The 15597-nt window shown below is 41.9% G+C and overlaps 1 protein-coding gene across 12 annotated transcripts in view; it reads right to left on the reverse strand.

Moving 5' to 3' along the window:
- Positions 1–513: 513 nt before the first annotated feature.
- The window catches only part of LOC101156198 (disco-interacting protein 2 homolog C), a 201314-nt gene continuing 186230 nt past the window's right edge, over positions 514–15597 (reverse strand). For 7 of the 12 annotated variants that reach the window (XM_020711272.3, XM_020711269.3, XM_020711268.3 and 4 more), the window contains 15 exons: positions 15108–15188; positions 14650–14773; positions 13537–13658; positions 13238–13349; positions 13052–13161; positions 10962–11092; positions 9294–9462; positions 9047–9217; positions 7781–7810; positions 6199–6260; positions 4375–4432; positions 4222–4296; positions 3450–3624; positions 3183–3306; positions 514–2119 (listed from right to left, as the gene is read on the reverse strand). In XM_020711272.3, coding sequence (XP_020566931.1) covers positions 1867–2119; positions 3183–3306; positions 3450–3624; positions 4222–4296; positions 4375–4432; positions 6199–6260; positions 7781–7810; positions 9047–9217; positions 9294–9462; positions 10962–11092; positions 13052–13161; positions 13238–13349; positions 13537–13658; positions 14650–14773; positions 15108–15188 — 1797 coding nt within the window. In that variant the 3' untranslated portion in view covers positions 514–1866. Of the gene's footprint in view, positions 2120–2286; positions 2414–3182; positions 3307–3449; positions 3625–4221; positions 4297–4374; positions 4433–6198; positions 6261–7780; positions 7811–9046; positions 9218–9293; positions 9463–10961; positions 11093–13051; positions 13162–13237; positions 13350–13536; positions 13659–14649; positions 14774–15107; positions 15189–15597 lie in introns of those variants that run through there. The other 5 variants (XM_078934381.1, XM_078934380.1, XM_078934377.1 and 2 more) reach the window with 2 other exon arrangements.

Below are 15597 nucleotides of genomic sequence, written 5' to 3' on the forward strand. Positions count from 1 at the left end.
ACTTTCACGGCCCCACTGTTCAGCTTTTTGAACACCTTACCACAGCTGTGAGAAGTTCTGTCTGAATACAAATAAATCTCACAACACAAAACATTTACTAACCAGCTAAGTGTTGAAACGTATCCAACCACGAGGGGGCGCCATACCAAGTCTGGGTAAATACAAATGTCTTAGGGATGTGTAATCTGCTATAAACCTTGTCCTATCCTAGGCACTTTAACGTTGGGAGTTGGGTCATCTAGACCCACTAGACAGTGCTCACATTGGGAGAACACGTCAATGTAAGGGTGGGGTCATCTAAGATGGCACAAGGGTTAAAAAAAAGATTATTACTAACTAAAGCCACTGGGATGAAAACTTTAATTTTTTTTTTGCTAAAACCAAATTTCAGCACTTTAGTCAATTTTTAGTCAATTTAAAAAAAAATAGGATCATCCCATTTTCCAGGCTGCAAATCCCAAATTTGTTTATTTTAGCTTATTCATGTGAAAGCAGCAATGATGCAACCAAACCTGCAGTGTAACAAAGATACTTTATTGTCAAAATATTCATTTAAAGGAAACAACTCTAATAAGACATTTTTAAAACCTTTAAAAAAAATCCAGAGGACGTTGTTGAAAAAGAAACCCGGCAATGAAAGTGGTTTTTTTTGGCTAAAAACACACAAACGGTGAAACCAGAACATTCTGAGCCGAAGCAAAGACGTCTCCTTACGGGTTCCTGATAAAACACTAGAACTCCTGTTTGACATCACTGTGCGCTGAGCCCTGATTGATCTGTACATGAAAAAATAAGACGGACTCTTCACTCCTATTTACAAGTCAAAGTTGATGCACCATTTCAGAGCTGGGGGGGGGGGGGGGGGGGGCAGCTGTTGGCTGACAGGCAGATTATAATCCAGTGACGTTTCTAGTTTCTACATGTTTGAGATTGGAAAAGATAAAAAGTTGACATTTCAAATGGGCCTGACTGAATAATAAAAAGTGTAATTCTTCATAAGGCCACAAGGGGGCGACAACAACTGAATAGCGTTTAGATCTCAGTTGAATGTCCCTGTTTACTGACATACAAACTCAAATTAGAGGCTTTACTCTTAAGTATTTATGCTATGCAATATAGGTGGTATTTTCAAAATAAAACATTGATTCAAATATCCAAATGCAGAAGATGTAATTGTTGATTAAAGTGAATTGGTGCCAAAATGGAGGAAAACCGATCAGATGTAACTGCAGGGATATTTCTTACTTTTTAAAAATAATCTATCAACATATAATCTCTGTTTTTATAATATGCTTGATATAAGACTCTGTTTCACTCTAGATAATGTTTTTTTTCTTCTTATATTAGCAAATATTCAGAATAAAACATTCTTGAATGTCTTGTATTTCTAAAAGAGAAACAAAATAAATTAAGTCAGTCTTTTTTGTACATACTTACAGAATACAAGTGGTTAAAGTGGATGGTTTGTTAGTTTGTAGGAAAAAATAAAGGCTGCGGGTGTTTGGATGTAAATGTTTGGCTAGTTTAAAAAATAAAAGCTCAGACGTACCTCATAGCGACGTTGAGGGGAAACTGGTTTAAACACAGCTCGGTCTTTGTAATGATGATGCAGCAAAAACTCAAGGTATGTTTGGGATTTTTAAGTGGAAATTTACATTTACAATTTTACAAGGACGTGTAAAAAAAGAGGTTAAGGAAGCAGGTTTTTCTTTTAAAGTGAGCCACACGTAAATGTAAAAGCCAACATCTTTGCTACGTTGGTGAAAGTCCTCCGTCTGTAAGGTCACCGCTGAAACGGTCAGCGCGGGCGGAGGACTTCCTGCTCGCACCTCTTAGTCAGATTAAATATTAATCCACTAGGCGGCGCTACATGTTATAAGCCACATAAATGGGATCCAGCTGGTCGGCCAGGAAGCCGTCGCGCAGGTGCATGCGCTGCTTCTCGCCGCGGGAGTTGATGGGGATGACGCCGATGTCGACCACCACCACTACGCCCACGATCAGGTAGTGCTCCTCCAGAACCACGTTGGTCACCAGAGGGACCAGGTCCAGAGCCTCCTGCTCGGAGCCGTCCAGCTCCACCACCACCACCAGCAGGTTGGTCCAGGTGAACACGGCGCTGCAGACACACAGGAACAACCGGAGGTTCTAGAGGAAAGGATCTGTGACGTCTGCTAAACAAACACAAGATCAGAGCAGCGTGGATGTGAACCACAGAGGAGTTTCTGAGGCCTGTAGCAAACTTTCAGAGAACTACATCCATATGTAGAATATATTACACTAAAGAAGGATTTTTTTTTTTACCTAGTTCACTTTCTGACGACTGGATCTCTGAGGCACCGCTGTCGGACCCTCCCCCTCCTCCCCCTCCTCATTGCTGAGAGCTCTATGTTTATGGGGGCATGCGTGGCAACTGTGGTGATGTTTGATGGATTGATTGAGTTTGTTGAATAATAACCAAGTAGATCAGATTATTTCTAGACTTTCTTTCTGTTCTGCCAAATGTCAATAGTAACCCTTGTGCTATCCTAGGCACTTTAACATTTGGAGCTGGGTCATCTAGACCCCATAGTCAGTGCTCTGAACCTTTTGATGTGTGATCTTCACTGGTGTCCATGGATTACATGAAATCTTTCCACCTTTATCCACCTTTGTCATGGTAGGGAGAACACGTCAATGTGAGGGTGGGGTCATCTAAGATAACACAAGGGTTAAATGGGAAAGTTTTCAAATGAATACTACAGCTGATCACCACCCTGTTTACTGGGAGTGAAAAAAATGAATGACACTGTTCAATTGTGGAAAATGTATATTACTATACTTAAACAAACTAAATGTAAAAACATTTAATTTTACAAGCCCCATTATAAAATTAACTTACATTAAGATACTCTCATCTTGTAACAAAAGATACATTAACCAAAATACGCTCATTTATTTTCATGGCAATAGTTAAGTAGGTCTTTTATTGATGGTATTTCGTCATTAAAGTAGTTCTTCAATGTTTTTTCAAAGTTTCAGATCGGGTCAAAGCAGGAAATCCAAAGAATCTCAGACTTTCTGAGAGGAAAGTTTGTTTTCCTAAACAATTGTAGCTTTCGAAACATCAGAAAATGTAAGTTATTGAATTTATGAGACGGTATTCAACGGCAAGAACTGTTGCTGTGTGTCAGGCTGCTCACCACTCTGTGATGCTCTTGTGCGTCCTGATCACAGACGTCTCAATGTCGATGGGGTGATAGCGCATCCCTCTGAGCTCCATGGCCTCCTCCAGAGCGCCGACCACGTACAGCGCGTCATGGCGCTCTGCAGATACACGTTTAGACATCAGGTTGAAGAGGCGGGTGAGCCGTTGGGATTTAGGTTTCACAGAACTTCATCAAGCTGGGATTTGCTCCTGTGATGATGATGATGATGAAGGCGAACCCCCCCCCCCTCCGTGTCCTCACCTCCACTGGCGTCTGTGAGCTCCGTCCTGCGGAGGAAGCCCAGGTACCCGGTCCGAGCCCAGACGGTCTGCGTGTCTCCAAAGCTGAGCCTGGAGCTGAAGTGGTCCGACTGCAGCGCCTCGTCCCCGTACACGGTGAAGTATCCGCTGGCGTTGTGACCGCTATGCACCCAGATCTACATTCACACACACACACACACACACACGCAAAAGTTAGAAAAATTCAAGATGTTTCTGTGCACTTAGTATTCTTGCAGTCTAATCAAATAAAAGCTGAATTATACTAGTCAACCAAAAATCACTATATAAAAAATTCATCTCATCCATCCATTTTCTAAACCCACGAAAATCCTGTTTGGGGTCACATTGTTGCTGGAGCCTATCCCATCTACTGTCAGGAGAAGGCTGAGTACACCCCTAAAAGGGGATTCAATCTATCACAGGGCTACAATTCTTTCAATTTTTTACAATAATTTGAGTCTTTCTTAGGACCAATTGGGCGTTTTCCTCACCGTTTTCTCCTCCATCCATCAATCTACGTCTACTTTAGTCTACTGACAGATGATTCGGTGTTTTTGGGTTTTGCTTCATCAGAGCAGCCGATTGATCCAGTCTGTCTTTGTCCTGTCCTCTCAAACCCAAACTGGTCTTAGTGGCCTTTCATGTTTCCAGTGGTATTTTCATCAACTCAGAGAATACATCTAAATCAGTTTCATATGTGTCCATTAATTTGAATTAAAATTAATAAATAAAGAGGGAGGGGCCAAACAAACCTCTCCCAGATGCGACTCCCCCATTGGTCCCTTAGTCTCTGGGTTTGCGATGATGATTCGAACTCCGGGCAGGATCTGCTCAAACACAGAGGAAAACTCAATGCAAACTGGACTTTTTCTAAAACATCAAAGTTCATTTCCGTGTGAGCTCACCTTTCCAGACTCCATCAAGGACAGACTGTGTGGAGACCCCCTCTCTACCAGCCTGACTCTGCCCAGCAAAGAAAACAACTGTGTTCAGACAAATGTGTTGCTTTACCAGCTTTTGTGCACAAAAACATCTGTTTTGGAGGAAATGGAGCTCATCAGGGCAGAAATCTAAAAAACCTGGTTGTTCACGTGTATCTGTTATTCAAAAGATTAAAAGAATAAAGTTTCTACTTCCCCGCCAAAATAAAATCTAAGATACATTCAGGGAAACTCCTCCAGATCTATTCAGTGTGCAGTGGAAAAGCCTTTTTTATCTTTAGCTTTTTTTTTTTTCAAGTGACCAGGTTAAGTCTTTTTTTCTTAACCCTTGTGCTATCCTAGGCACTTTAACATTGGGAGTTGGGTCATCTAGACCCACTAGACAGTGCTCTGAACCTTTTTTCTTCAATGATTTGTGATCTTCACTGGTGTCCATGGATTACATGAAATCCTCTTCACCTTTATCCACCTTTGTCATGGTAGGGAGAACACGTCAATGTAAGGGTGGGGTCATCTAAGATTGCAAAAGGGTTATAGTTCTTTGATATCAGAGTTTTCAGTGTCATTTTGAATTCTCAAACTTTCTATGAACATTTTTAGGAAATATCTCCAAAATAGAGCAGAACCAAAGAGAACCGTGTAAGTGGGGGTATCTCAGTCCTCAGAGAGCATGAAGAAAACCACAGGAAAAAGTGTCTTACTTTTTTGCAAAAATTGAAATAGATGTTCTGCTGTGCTTTAGAGACTCACTTCTAGAGACCTCTGGTATACAGAGGAGCCTTAAGTCAAACTAAGCCCATATCACCCTCCTTCCACCACCGTGCTTTACAGCAGCACATTTGACTCCCTCCAAATGTGCTGCTGTAGCATTCCTGTCATTTTGTAGGACCATGGTTCAGCTTTCTGAACTCGGCTGGTCTTCAGAGTTGGTGCATCAAGCAGGCATCAGCTGCTCCACAGTAATGAATTATATCGTTATGTTTACAGAAAGCTGGTTTTCTCTGTGCTACTCTCTCTCCAGCTGTTTAAGGTGATGAAAAAAAACATGATGCTGGTCAGGGATTATGAAAGGAACAGCGAGGAGGAAAAAGTCCACAGATTTATATTTTATGCATTGACACTGAAACGGAGCAAACATGACTCAACGCTGCTTTAGATGCAAACCATGACAATCTGTAATAAGGATCCATCGCTGAGCAGCTTCACTACACAACGACTAGCTGTCATAAATCTGTCTAAATAAAAATCTAGTTTGTCCAACTACATTCTGAATAAACAAGCATGAATTTTTACCCGTCAAAATGTAATATAAAGTTGCTTTACAATGCATAAAATTGTTCTGGTTTGGTTTTGTGCCCAAAATGACCTAAGAGGCTGAGAGACTAAATCTAGAGGAATGTCAGTAAAGATCAGCTGTGAAGGAAATAAAATTCTATAAAATGTCACATGGACAACAATAATCTCTGTTAGCAGAGCCTCTCTGTGCACCAAGAGGCTCATTTTCTGTCACTGCTAACTCCTCCTTGCAAACTCATTTCTCGTTATCCTTTAATAGATAAAAGAGAGCAAGAGAGTGGGAGGAGCAAACGCAGCTGACCGCGGGTTCTTTAACACCTTTAATGGTTCCTCAAATGTACATTTTTATTCCCAGCTTCAGCTGTAATCCCAGAGTTTTATCACATTTGGTCCAGAAAACGCCCGTCTGTCCTAAGAGAGTTCAGGGCTTATTAGGTCCCTGCTGACAGACACATCAGAGCAGAAGCAGAAGCAGTGGCAGAGCTCACTCACCTGTCGTGCCGCAGCGCCCTCATATCCACATAAACCGTGGTGGGGTCGGGTCCTGATGTGCCCTGAAAGTACCAACAGGATCCAGTTACCCCAGCAGGACCTCAAATGAAAGCCCTGCAGCTGCTGCTGCTGCTGCTGCTGCTGCTGCTGCTGCTGCTGCAGCTGCTGCAGCTGCTGCTGCTGCACCAGAGGCTGCAGGGCTTCTGGAGGCGAGGCTTCTCTCCTCAAACCTCCTCATCTGTGTGATCATTAAAATGATACTTCACGTAAACTACAAGTGGATGAAAAAACCCCACAAAAACAGACAACCCCATTTCCTGTGACAGACGTGCAAAAAACGTTTAAAGAGAAAACGTTTGTGAATGAAGTGATTATATTGATCAGATCATTTGTCCTGCGATCAGCTGCAGGGGGAAGTTGGATTTTCTGGAAAATCCAAATGATCTCCAACCTTGATCTTCCTCCACCATCTCTCCACAATTCTTCAGGAGTGTAAATCCCCCCACCGGACACAGAGGCATGCTGGGAGTTGGAGTCTCCACCATGCGAATAATAACAATAAATTCATCACCTCCACAGTGCAGTGATTTCTAGCCTTTCCCTGCTCATTTCAAAATCAGCAGGTTTGAATCATGTTAGAGGACACAGACTCACACAACTGACTCTACACAAAGCTCCGTTCACACATCATGACCAAAAAAAATGTTTTTTTAATATCAAATATAGAACATTCATGTGAAAATGAAGATTTGTATATAATGGTTAGTGAAGACAAATAAGTCTTGTTTTTAATGAACTTTCTGCTTAAAGAATTGTTAAAAAAAATAAAAAATTCTACAATTATTTAGGCTTGATGTAGAAAGTTGAGGAGCGTCAGATTCAGCCTGTTTTTCCAAAGGTTTGTAGCAAAATAGGCAGAATTTTTTTCACACCAACCACATTTTTGTCATTTTAATTGATTTCTTTGTTCTTTCAAGGGAATTTAGATAACTTTTGTTAAATTTTTTAAATAAATAATTATCTATTATTGTTTGGGTTAATTTTTTATTGAATGTTTCCTTTTTGGTTTGTATAAAATGATACATAATTTTCCAGATTCATTCAATCTACAACTTTAACATTTTGCAATACAACAGAAATGCAAAATTTTAGGTCAAATATGGGGCGTTTCATTTAAACCAGATTTCCGTTTTTATCGTTTCTCTCTTCATTTCTATGGACCACAGTTGTTGCTGTCATCTCTGACTCCACACACTGTCCAAACTTCATTCATTCAAGGAAGACCTGAACCAAAAGATGGGATTTTTTTCACCAGAGGTTTTGTTTTTTGAGCCGTTTGACACCAAAGTGCTGCTGTGATCGAGCCCAGACGTCCCCCTGCAAGAAGAAGCTGCATAAAGTGCTTTTATTTTGAAAGCATGTGCCCCAAACCATTTTTTGCATCATTTAGGTTTAAATGTGGTCACTTTGTTTTTTTTTTAAAGCACTCAGAAAACGTCATCTTGCAGAGAGGGTTTGAATTTCAGTGGAGGAAGTGGTGGCGGTGGTGGGGTATATGGGGGGGGGGGGGGGGGGTACCTACCTGATCAGCTAGCTTTCCCAGCCTGTGAGGCTGCAGCAGCAGAGGGAAGGGCCGGATGAGAGAGAGGATGGGGGTAAAGGAGGAGAGGAGGCAGTTAAGGAGGTGGGAGGGCGGAGACAAAACCAAGTATGAGAAAAGAAATGAGGGTGGAGTTATGCCTTCAAAGCAGGAGAAGGGAGGAAAAGATGTCACAATGGAAAACAAGACAAAAAGGAAATGTGTCGTCGAAAAAAACCAAACAAAAAATATTTTTAAACCAGGTGTTAGTCCAATTCCCTGCAGGGACAACTCTGTTCTAGAACCATCATTCCACAGCAATATGACATGCAGTTAAAAATGATTATTTTTTATTTTTTTGAACATTTAACTCATTTCAATTGTTTCTCTTCAGTGTTTCTGTTGCATTTTAGCTGTGGGTAAACCGAAACAGCTAAAATGAAACTAAAAAGGTGGAAAAAAACCATCTCAACTGGGATTGATCACATTTATCATTCCTACAATTAGGTCTAAAGGACCCAGAAAGAAAAAAACCCTTCAGGTTGATAAGCAAACAGAAAATATATCTGCAGACGTCTTCAAATGATGAGTTCCAATCACAAAAACCTTAGACCAACTTGTTCAGCAAAGACAGTCAGGGTTCCTGCTTTGATTAAAAAGGATGGAAAAGCATTAAAAGGGAACTAAATTAAAAGAAATCAGATGATTTCTTTTGAAAATAGATTGCTCTTTTCTATGTTATCACTTGAACTCACCAGGTAAAAACCTGTCCCAGTGCTCTAAAATGTTCAGAAATCATTGATGTACAGCAGATTTGCACAAGTACAAAGTTTACTCAAATATTGAAAACGTTTCAGACCCTCTAGTGAACAATGTTTGAAACATCCAGCTTGTCGTTTTCGTGTTTAAGAGACTTTTAGAGAATCGTAGAATCAGTTTTATTCCAAAGCGCTAATCTTTGCTATCCATGCAAAGATCCTGTTCTTTATTCATGATGTGACATTTCCTCACACTTTTTCATGATTTTACTGCATAATATAAAATTGTGTTTCAGCTCTTTATTTGCCAATTTTATTTGGAAAACCATCAATTTTGAGCTACAGATTTCAGAGCAGCAGAAACAACCAGCTGGAGATCAGGGAGCAGACAGGCCGGACGAAAACGTCACATCCTACAAAAGCGCGTAAACCTGCCAGCGGTTCAGTGGGCATCTGTAAAAACGTGATGCTACTTTAAAAGGATGGAGAAGGGAGAGAGACACTGGCTGACCTGCAGGCAGATGGCCAGGTTGACTCTGCAGCCGAAGGAGGTGCTAACGGCCCGAGGGTGGAGCCCCAAATCCTTGAAGAGTTTGGAGAAAGACTGGGTCAGGGCTGTCCTGGGACGCTCCTCTGCCACAACAACACAGGTCCTCACTCGAGACAAGTCCAGGCCTCGAGACTGAAGACGGAAACAAGCAGGGTGGAGGTTAAAGGAGGCGCAACACCGACCTCCTGGGAAGCCCAGCTGTGCTCACCTTCAGTGAGTCGGTCTGTAGACCGAGGCCTTTGGTGCAGAGCTCCATGACACTGTAGGAGCAGAAAGTGTCCCGCACTTTGTACTGACTGACGGCTGAGAGCCACAGAGCCGGGTTCACCTCCAGCTCAGACGGGGGGATCAGGATGGACTGGTGACCCGAGTACACACTGAAGAGAGAGCAAAATATCTCTGTCAACTTCCCATTACAGAGCCAACAATCTGGAGCTCCTAACTCTACACTTCTGGGTCCACCCAAGACATCAAACTGTACCAAGTAAAAGACGCCTGGAAAGATTTCTAAAAAGAAAAGCTGGATCTGAGAGGCCCTCTATGAGAGATTAGCCTTAAAACACTCTGCAGACATTAGAATCTGCAGGAGTTGTAGAGGTTAGAAACTGGACTTTTAGGTGAAACTAAAATCTACCCCTCAGCTCTGCCACTAAAGGGGAAAGGGGGGCTTTTTCTTTTATAGATGAAAGGGTAAGGGGAGGGGCTACACAGGGCTTTAAAGGACAAGCACTTGTAATGGTTGCCACTACAAATCAGTTTTTGACCATGACCTGAAGCTTGAAAAACGTGTGTTTTTATTTCACAGGTTTTGTTTCAATGAAGTTTTTCTGTATTTGTCATCACCCCATTGGTTGAACGGGACCAGCTGACAGGTGATAACCAGGTGACAACCAGGTGACAACCAGGTGACAGCCAGGTGACAGCCAGGTGACAGCCAGGTGACAGCCAGGTGACAACCAGGTGACAGCCAGGTGACAACCAGGTCACAGTCAGGTCACAGCCAGGTGACACGCCTTTTTTTTTAAGGAGATGCCGGAGCGCTGTAAGGGTGGGAATGCACAGCTGACGGCTGACCATGAGCACGGAGGAGCAAGCGATCTCTCATGTGGATTATCTTTCCCAGCTCGGATTATTTTCCCCATAACGTTCAAGGAAGTATACTTCCCTAAGAGCTCGGATCGTCCAACACGAGGATCAGCAGCAGCTTCATTGACGGCTGGAAGGCGTTCCAGCGAGCAAGGCGGAGCGGCCTCCCACCAAAGGCGTGAGACTGTCAAACCCTCATATTCCTCCAGAAAATGTTCTTTTTTGCTAGCAAGACTGCCAGACTTAGGTTTGAACAGTGGGTTTTGTGTGTCTTCCGTGTCATTGCACAGGCTTCCATGTAGCTGGCTGCACACTGGCACAGTGGTTAGCGGTCTCACCTCACAGTGAGAAGGCTGTTTGAATCCCAGCTGGAACCTTTCTGTGTGTTCTGCATGTTCTCTGGGCACAACGGCTTCTTCCCACAGTTCAAAAACAAAACATGCTTCCTAGGTCAATTGGTTACTCTCAAAGTGTCCCCATGTGCACGAGGGAGTGATTTTTTTTTTTGCCCTGTGACAGGCTAGTGTCATTTGAAGGGTGTGGCTCGCCTTTGCCCGATGGTAGCCAGGCCCCGGCAACCTCGTGACCCCAAAATAGCGGGTGGAGACAATAGATTGGAACGCATAAACTGTGTTTGTTGTGAACGCATCATAAAGGACCTCCAAGCAAATGATCAAAGAACAAAATACATGTCTGCTTTTGTAGGAAGTCTTGCTAACAGTTTCTATAATAAACTGATGGTTTTTTTCTTTTTAACTACCGGTAGCCTAAACGTTTTTGTTAATCTGACCTGCAAAGGCACCAGAGGACGAAGCCGAGGCCACAATACGGGTCCAGGCAGATGGCGACCTCTCGGGACGGGTACAGCTCACACTGCAGCTTGATGGAGCGGCAGAAGGCACTGGTGGCTGCGTGAGACATCTGCAAAACCCAATCAAAAGAAAGAACATGTACATTTCCCTGATATTGCCTGATATTCCCAGCTTTGCCATTCTGTAGAAACTTTGCCTCTACTTTGTTTGATATTTTTTCGGCCAGCACTGACAGCTCTAAACGTGACTGAGCAAAAGCTCATGGATTAGTATGAAAAAGTTTTTTCCTCATGAAGTATTTGTGCCAGAGCTGCCTGTAGCTGCATTCTTTTGCAGACTTTGACTAATTTACTCATTAGAGACACTGATTAATTATAACTATTTAGCTGCAGAGTGGAAAACAGATCTCCTTCCCATCCTCTGTTCTAATGAACAAATGACAATTAAAGCTTGTCAACGCTTTGACGAATGACACGTCTGTTATGCGTTCTATATTAAAATTATGATGCAAAGCGACAGTTTGACAGTTTCAAACGACGTGAAAGCTGTCAGGAATAATATTTGGAGGCGTGACAAACAAAGAAGTGTCGACTCATTTCCAGGCTCACATCTGTTATTAGATTACCTCTCAAAGTGTGGCTTCAGAAGAATTAGTGAAAGAGTTAGAAAAGTCAAAACAAGTAATTCTGAGTTATAGAAGCAACACAAAGTGAAAAAGTCAGCAAAAAAGGGCAGCTTGTAAAATCATGTGCAGCATCATCAATTATTGACTGTGGGGTTGATAATTGTTCCACCGCGGATTAAGGCCAGATTTTAGATCTAATATCAGACCTAAATTTTTAAAGCTTGGCTTTAAAAATCTGTAAGGAGCCTTTGAGAAAGCAACAGTAATTCAGCATTCTTATATTGACCCAAAGCAGCCACTGACTGCAAGGACCATTTTGTTTTTACAATTCTGTTTCCTAATGCGCCTGTGAGAAGACATTTTGCCCCTGCAACTTACAAAAAAAAACAAAAAAAAGACAACAAAATTGGCCCACATGTAGACATCACTGCGGGAGAAACCATCAAAAATATGAATCGAGCCAAATTCTCCAAAACAAAATATTTCAAAATCCACCAAACAAACAAAAATGCATCCAAAAGAGGACCAACGGCTTGGTGGCTTTTCAGTGGTAAAGTGTGAAATTTGACGATTTTCACATTTTTGCACCAAATGTTCAAGTGGACAGGTTTAGTCTATAACCAACCCTCAAGTTTTGTTGACCTTTGACCTCGGGAAGAGGCTGCCATCTGGAAATTCCCCCCCAAAAATTACCTTTGGTAATTTCTAAAAATGTGAGTTCCTCCTTGGGATTTTCATCTATTGCCTCCTTGATCATCATCGAGATGCTGTTTGGGGAAAAATTTTGGTTTTAAAGTTTGTGTATTTTGAACGGCATTAGCGTGGCGAGCTTGCAAAAGTGGCGTGTCCCTGTTCACACTTTTTTTTCCAAAATAAATTAACAAAATGTATCACATCGATCCCTGGCTCAAGCTGAATGAAACCGTGTGATATGAACATATTAGGATTGTGGGTTTGGTTAACAAAAAACCTCAGTCACCTGGGAAATACAAACATCTACTTTTGCAGATTCTTCTAAAAATGACGTAGTCACTCCCAGGGGACTAAAAATGAAATGGTTGCTATGGAGATGAAAGCAACAGAAAAGCCACTTGAAGTGAATTTGTCAGTTGAAGCTTTGACGGGGCTGGTGGAGACAGAGGGGGAGAGTGAGGGGCCAGAAGCAGCTGAAGCAGCCAGTAGGGGCGGGTCAAACGGGCGCAGCAAGGGCTGAGAGCGTGTATTTAAATAATATTTATGTAAAGTCCAAACCTGTCTTGCAAGGCAGTGACAGACCACTTCCTGAGCAATAACAGGCAGATAGTGGACAGCAAAGACCATTTAAACCTGTTCAAGAGACGTCTTCAGGGTCTAAAACAGGTTTGACTGACTAATTATGAGAGGATTTGTGAAGCTCTAGGAAAAGGTTGTCCTGGTTTCCTGAAGGCGTGTTTGGGGGCTCACTTTGACCCCGGCAAGCATGCCGGTGGTGGAGACACTGAAGTCCAGGTAGGCCAAGGTGTCCGCATTTGAGGGTTTGTGCAGCAGAGGAGGTTTCTTCTTGGGCAAATCATCTAAAGAGAAACCGACCACATATGGTGTTAACGCTAAGTCACCATGACAACCACGTTTCTGTCTGTAAATGAGAACCTGTGTCAATGATGGGGGGCCAGGTCCTGATATCCACGGTCGCTGATGCCTCTTTGGATCTCAGCAGCTTGGAGATGACCTGCGTGGTCATCACACAGACGGATCGGCTCACCTACAAGTTGAGGGGAAACAAAGTCAGGTGGGACTTTAGTGTTTGAAAACAAGGCTGGAAGGTCGTGGTGAGATTAGGTTGCTGCAGATTCATCTCATGCTCACTCAATCTTTCATTTTAAGGTTAAAAAAAACAACCTCAAAATGAAAGATTTAATGGTTAAATAAACAACAACGATGGCGTTTACCTCCACGATCATCTTGACGGTGGGCAGAGTGGTGGAAATGTTCTGCGGATGAGGCGGCCGCACAGTGATGGGCACACAGCCAGCGTAAAGGCAGCCGTAGAACGCAGCGATGAGGTCGATCCCTGAAGACAGAGAGGGAATGAGGAACAAGAAGATGACAAAGAGGAACACGGCTGTGCAGACAAAAAGACGCAGAATGTTCCCATTGTGTCCGTATTCTCCTGAAAACAAACACTTCAAAGTTGAAAACAAACCACTCCGCTCATGTCTGGCTTTTTATTTAAATCCTGACAAATCTTTCAATTCAAGATTATTTTTATTCTTCCTGCAAAAATATGCAATTTTCAGTTAATCCTAATTTTGTTATTTGCTATACTAAGCAGCACCTCCCCCTACTGGTGAGATAGAAAACACAGTGATAAAACCTTTTACAAAGCAAATATAAAATGTTTTAACCTCTTACTATAGTTTTTATTTATTATTCAAGAATTAAAAATGAACAATTTTACATGGAATTTGCAAATATTTAGTAGATAATGCTTTGCCAAACCTTTCAACAACCAAAAAGAAATTCATCTAAAAAGTAACCTGCTTTACCATCTTTACACAAATTAATATCGGAAAAAAAATTCGTAATACATTTTAATATAACTAATAATGTTTACCACCATTTTCAGTAACATAGAAACCTACTAGCACCGTATTTCAGGGTTAAGAAGGCCTATTGAAAAGGATTGGAAACTACTCCAGTAGTAAAAAGACTAACCGAGTCCATTTGACTGCTTTTTTAATGAATACTTCAAATTAAGAGTTAAAAATATCATTAATATTAGGAATAGGTACACATGCAAAAATGTGAAAATGTAGTTTAAATATTTGGAGTAGAAGAATAAAAAAAATGGATGGATAGAATAATGGATATCTCTTTTATTAATTCACTTTTTAGTTCTGGCACTTTCAAACCTCCATAAAAAGTTACTCTTATTAAAATTCAAGACTAACTTTTGTCACTAAACTGTACAAGACAGTCAGCAGGCGCAACATGTGAAAAACAGGAAACTGTAAGTTTGATGTTAAAAAAAAACAACTCTTGTGTCTTTTATCCCCCTTTACCTGGAGGGTAGACCAGTGCAATGTGGTCTCCATCCTGCAGGGGGCCCCGTTCAGCCAGGATGGCTGCGATCTTCTCTGCTCTCTTGTGCAGCTGAACACAAGTCAGCGAGCTGGCTATCGTACCCTGGAAGGGACAAAAACAGATTGGCATGTTTGATCAGCATTTTCTGAAGATGTCCCCTCCCATCGTCTGCAGCAGCATCAGACCAGCACATCTAATAAAATCCATAGAAATGGACCAAAACTCAAATGTTTGCACTGCTGTTGCTTTGGACACCAATGCAGTAAATATCCAAAATTCAAGTTAAAAGTGTGCACTATTTTAGAAGTTATTCTCTTTATTCTAAGGGACTACAAATCAACATTTAAAGCCATTTCAACCTAAAAACAATTATACGAACAAACAAAAATTTCAGACAAAATGATCTTTAGGAAGAAAAAGTTGTTCAGGAGATTACCCTGGAGTTAAGGAGAGTGTACAGGACGTGGTCTGGAGTGGTCTGGGCTCTCCACTGCAACACCTCAGACAGGAAGAGGAACTGGAATACCAAAAAAGTGATGATAAACATTACACTCTGCATTTAGATCATCAGAGCTAAACCTGTGTCCTCGCCCTGCTAAGGAAACGCAGGAACATTTCCCATGTGGTCAACATCACCAAATTTCTTCAATCCAACCACTTTTACAGCTCCACTGTCACCTACAAATAACCCAGAATGCATTTCCTTGTTTTTTTTTTCTCCAGAAACTCATTTGCTAAATAAACTGAAGTGAAAGCTGGCTTTCAGAGCTCTGACGCTGACGGAGATGGAGGCTGCTGATGAGAAGGAGCTTTCTTCACTGATGGAAAATAAGGTGAAGGGCTGGAACAATAAAGGGGAGTTTCGTACGAGGGAGGAAGAAAAAGAAGGAGCAAAACAGGGGCTCAGCTGACAGCACCATGGAAAT

Source organism: Oryzias latipes, chromosome 17 (assembly GCF_053564925.1).
Source record: "Oryzias latipes strain Hd-rR chromosome 17, Olatipes_Hd-rR_3.1".
NCBI lineage: Eukaryota > Metazoa > Chordata > Actinopteri > Beloniformes > Adrianichthyidae > Oryzias > Oryzias latipes.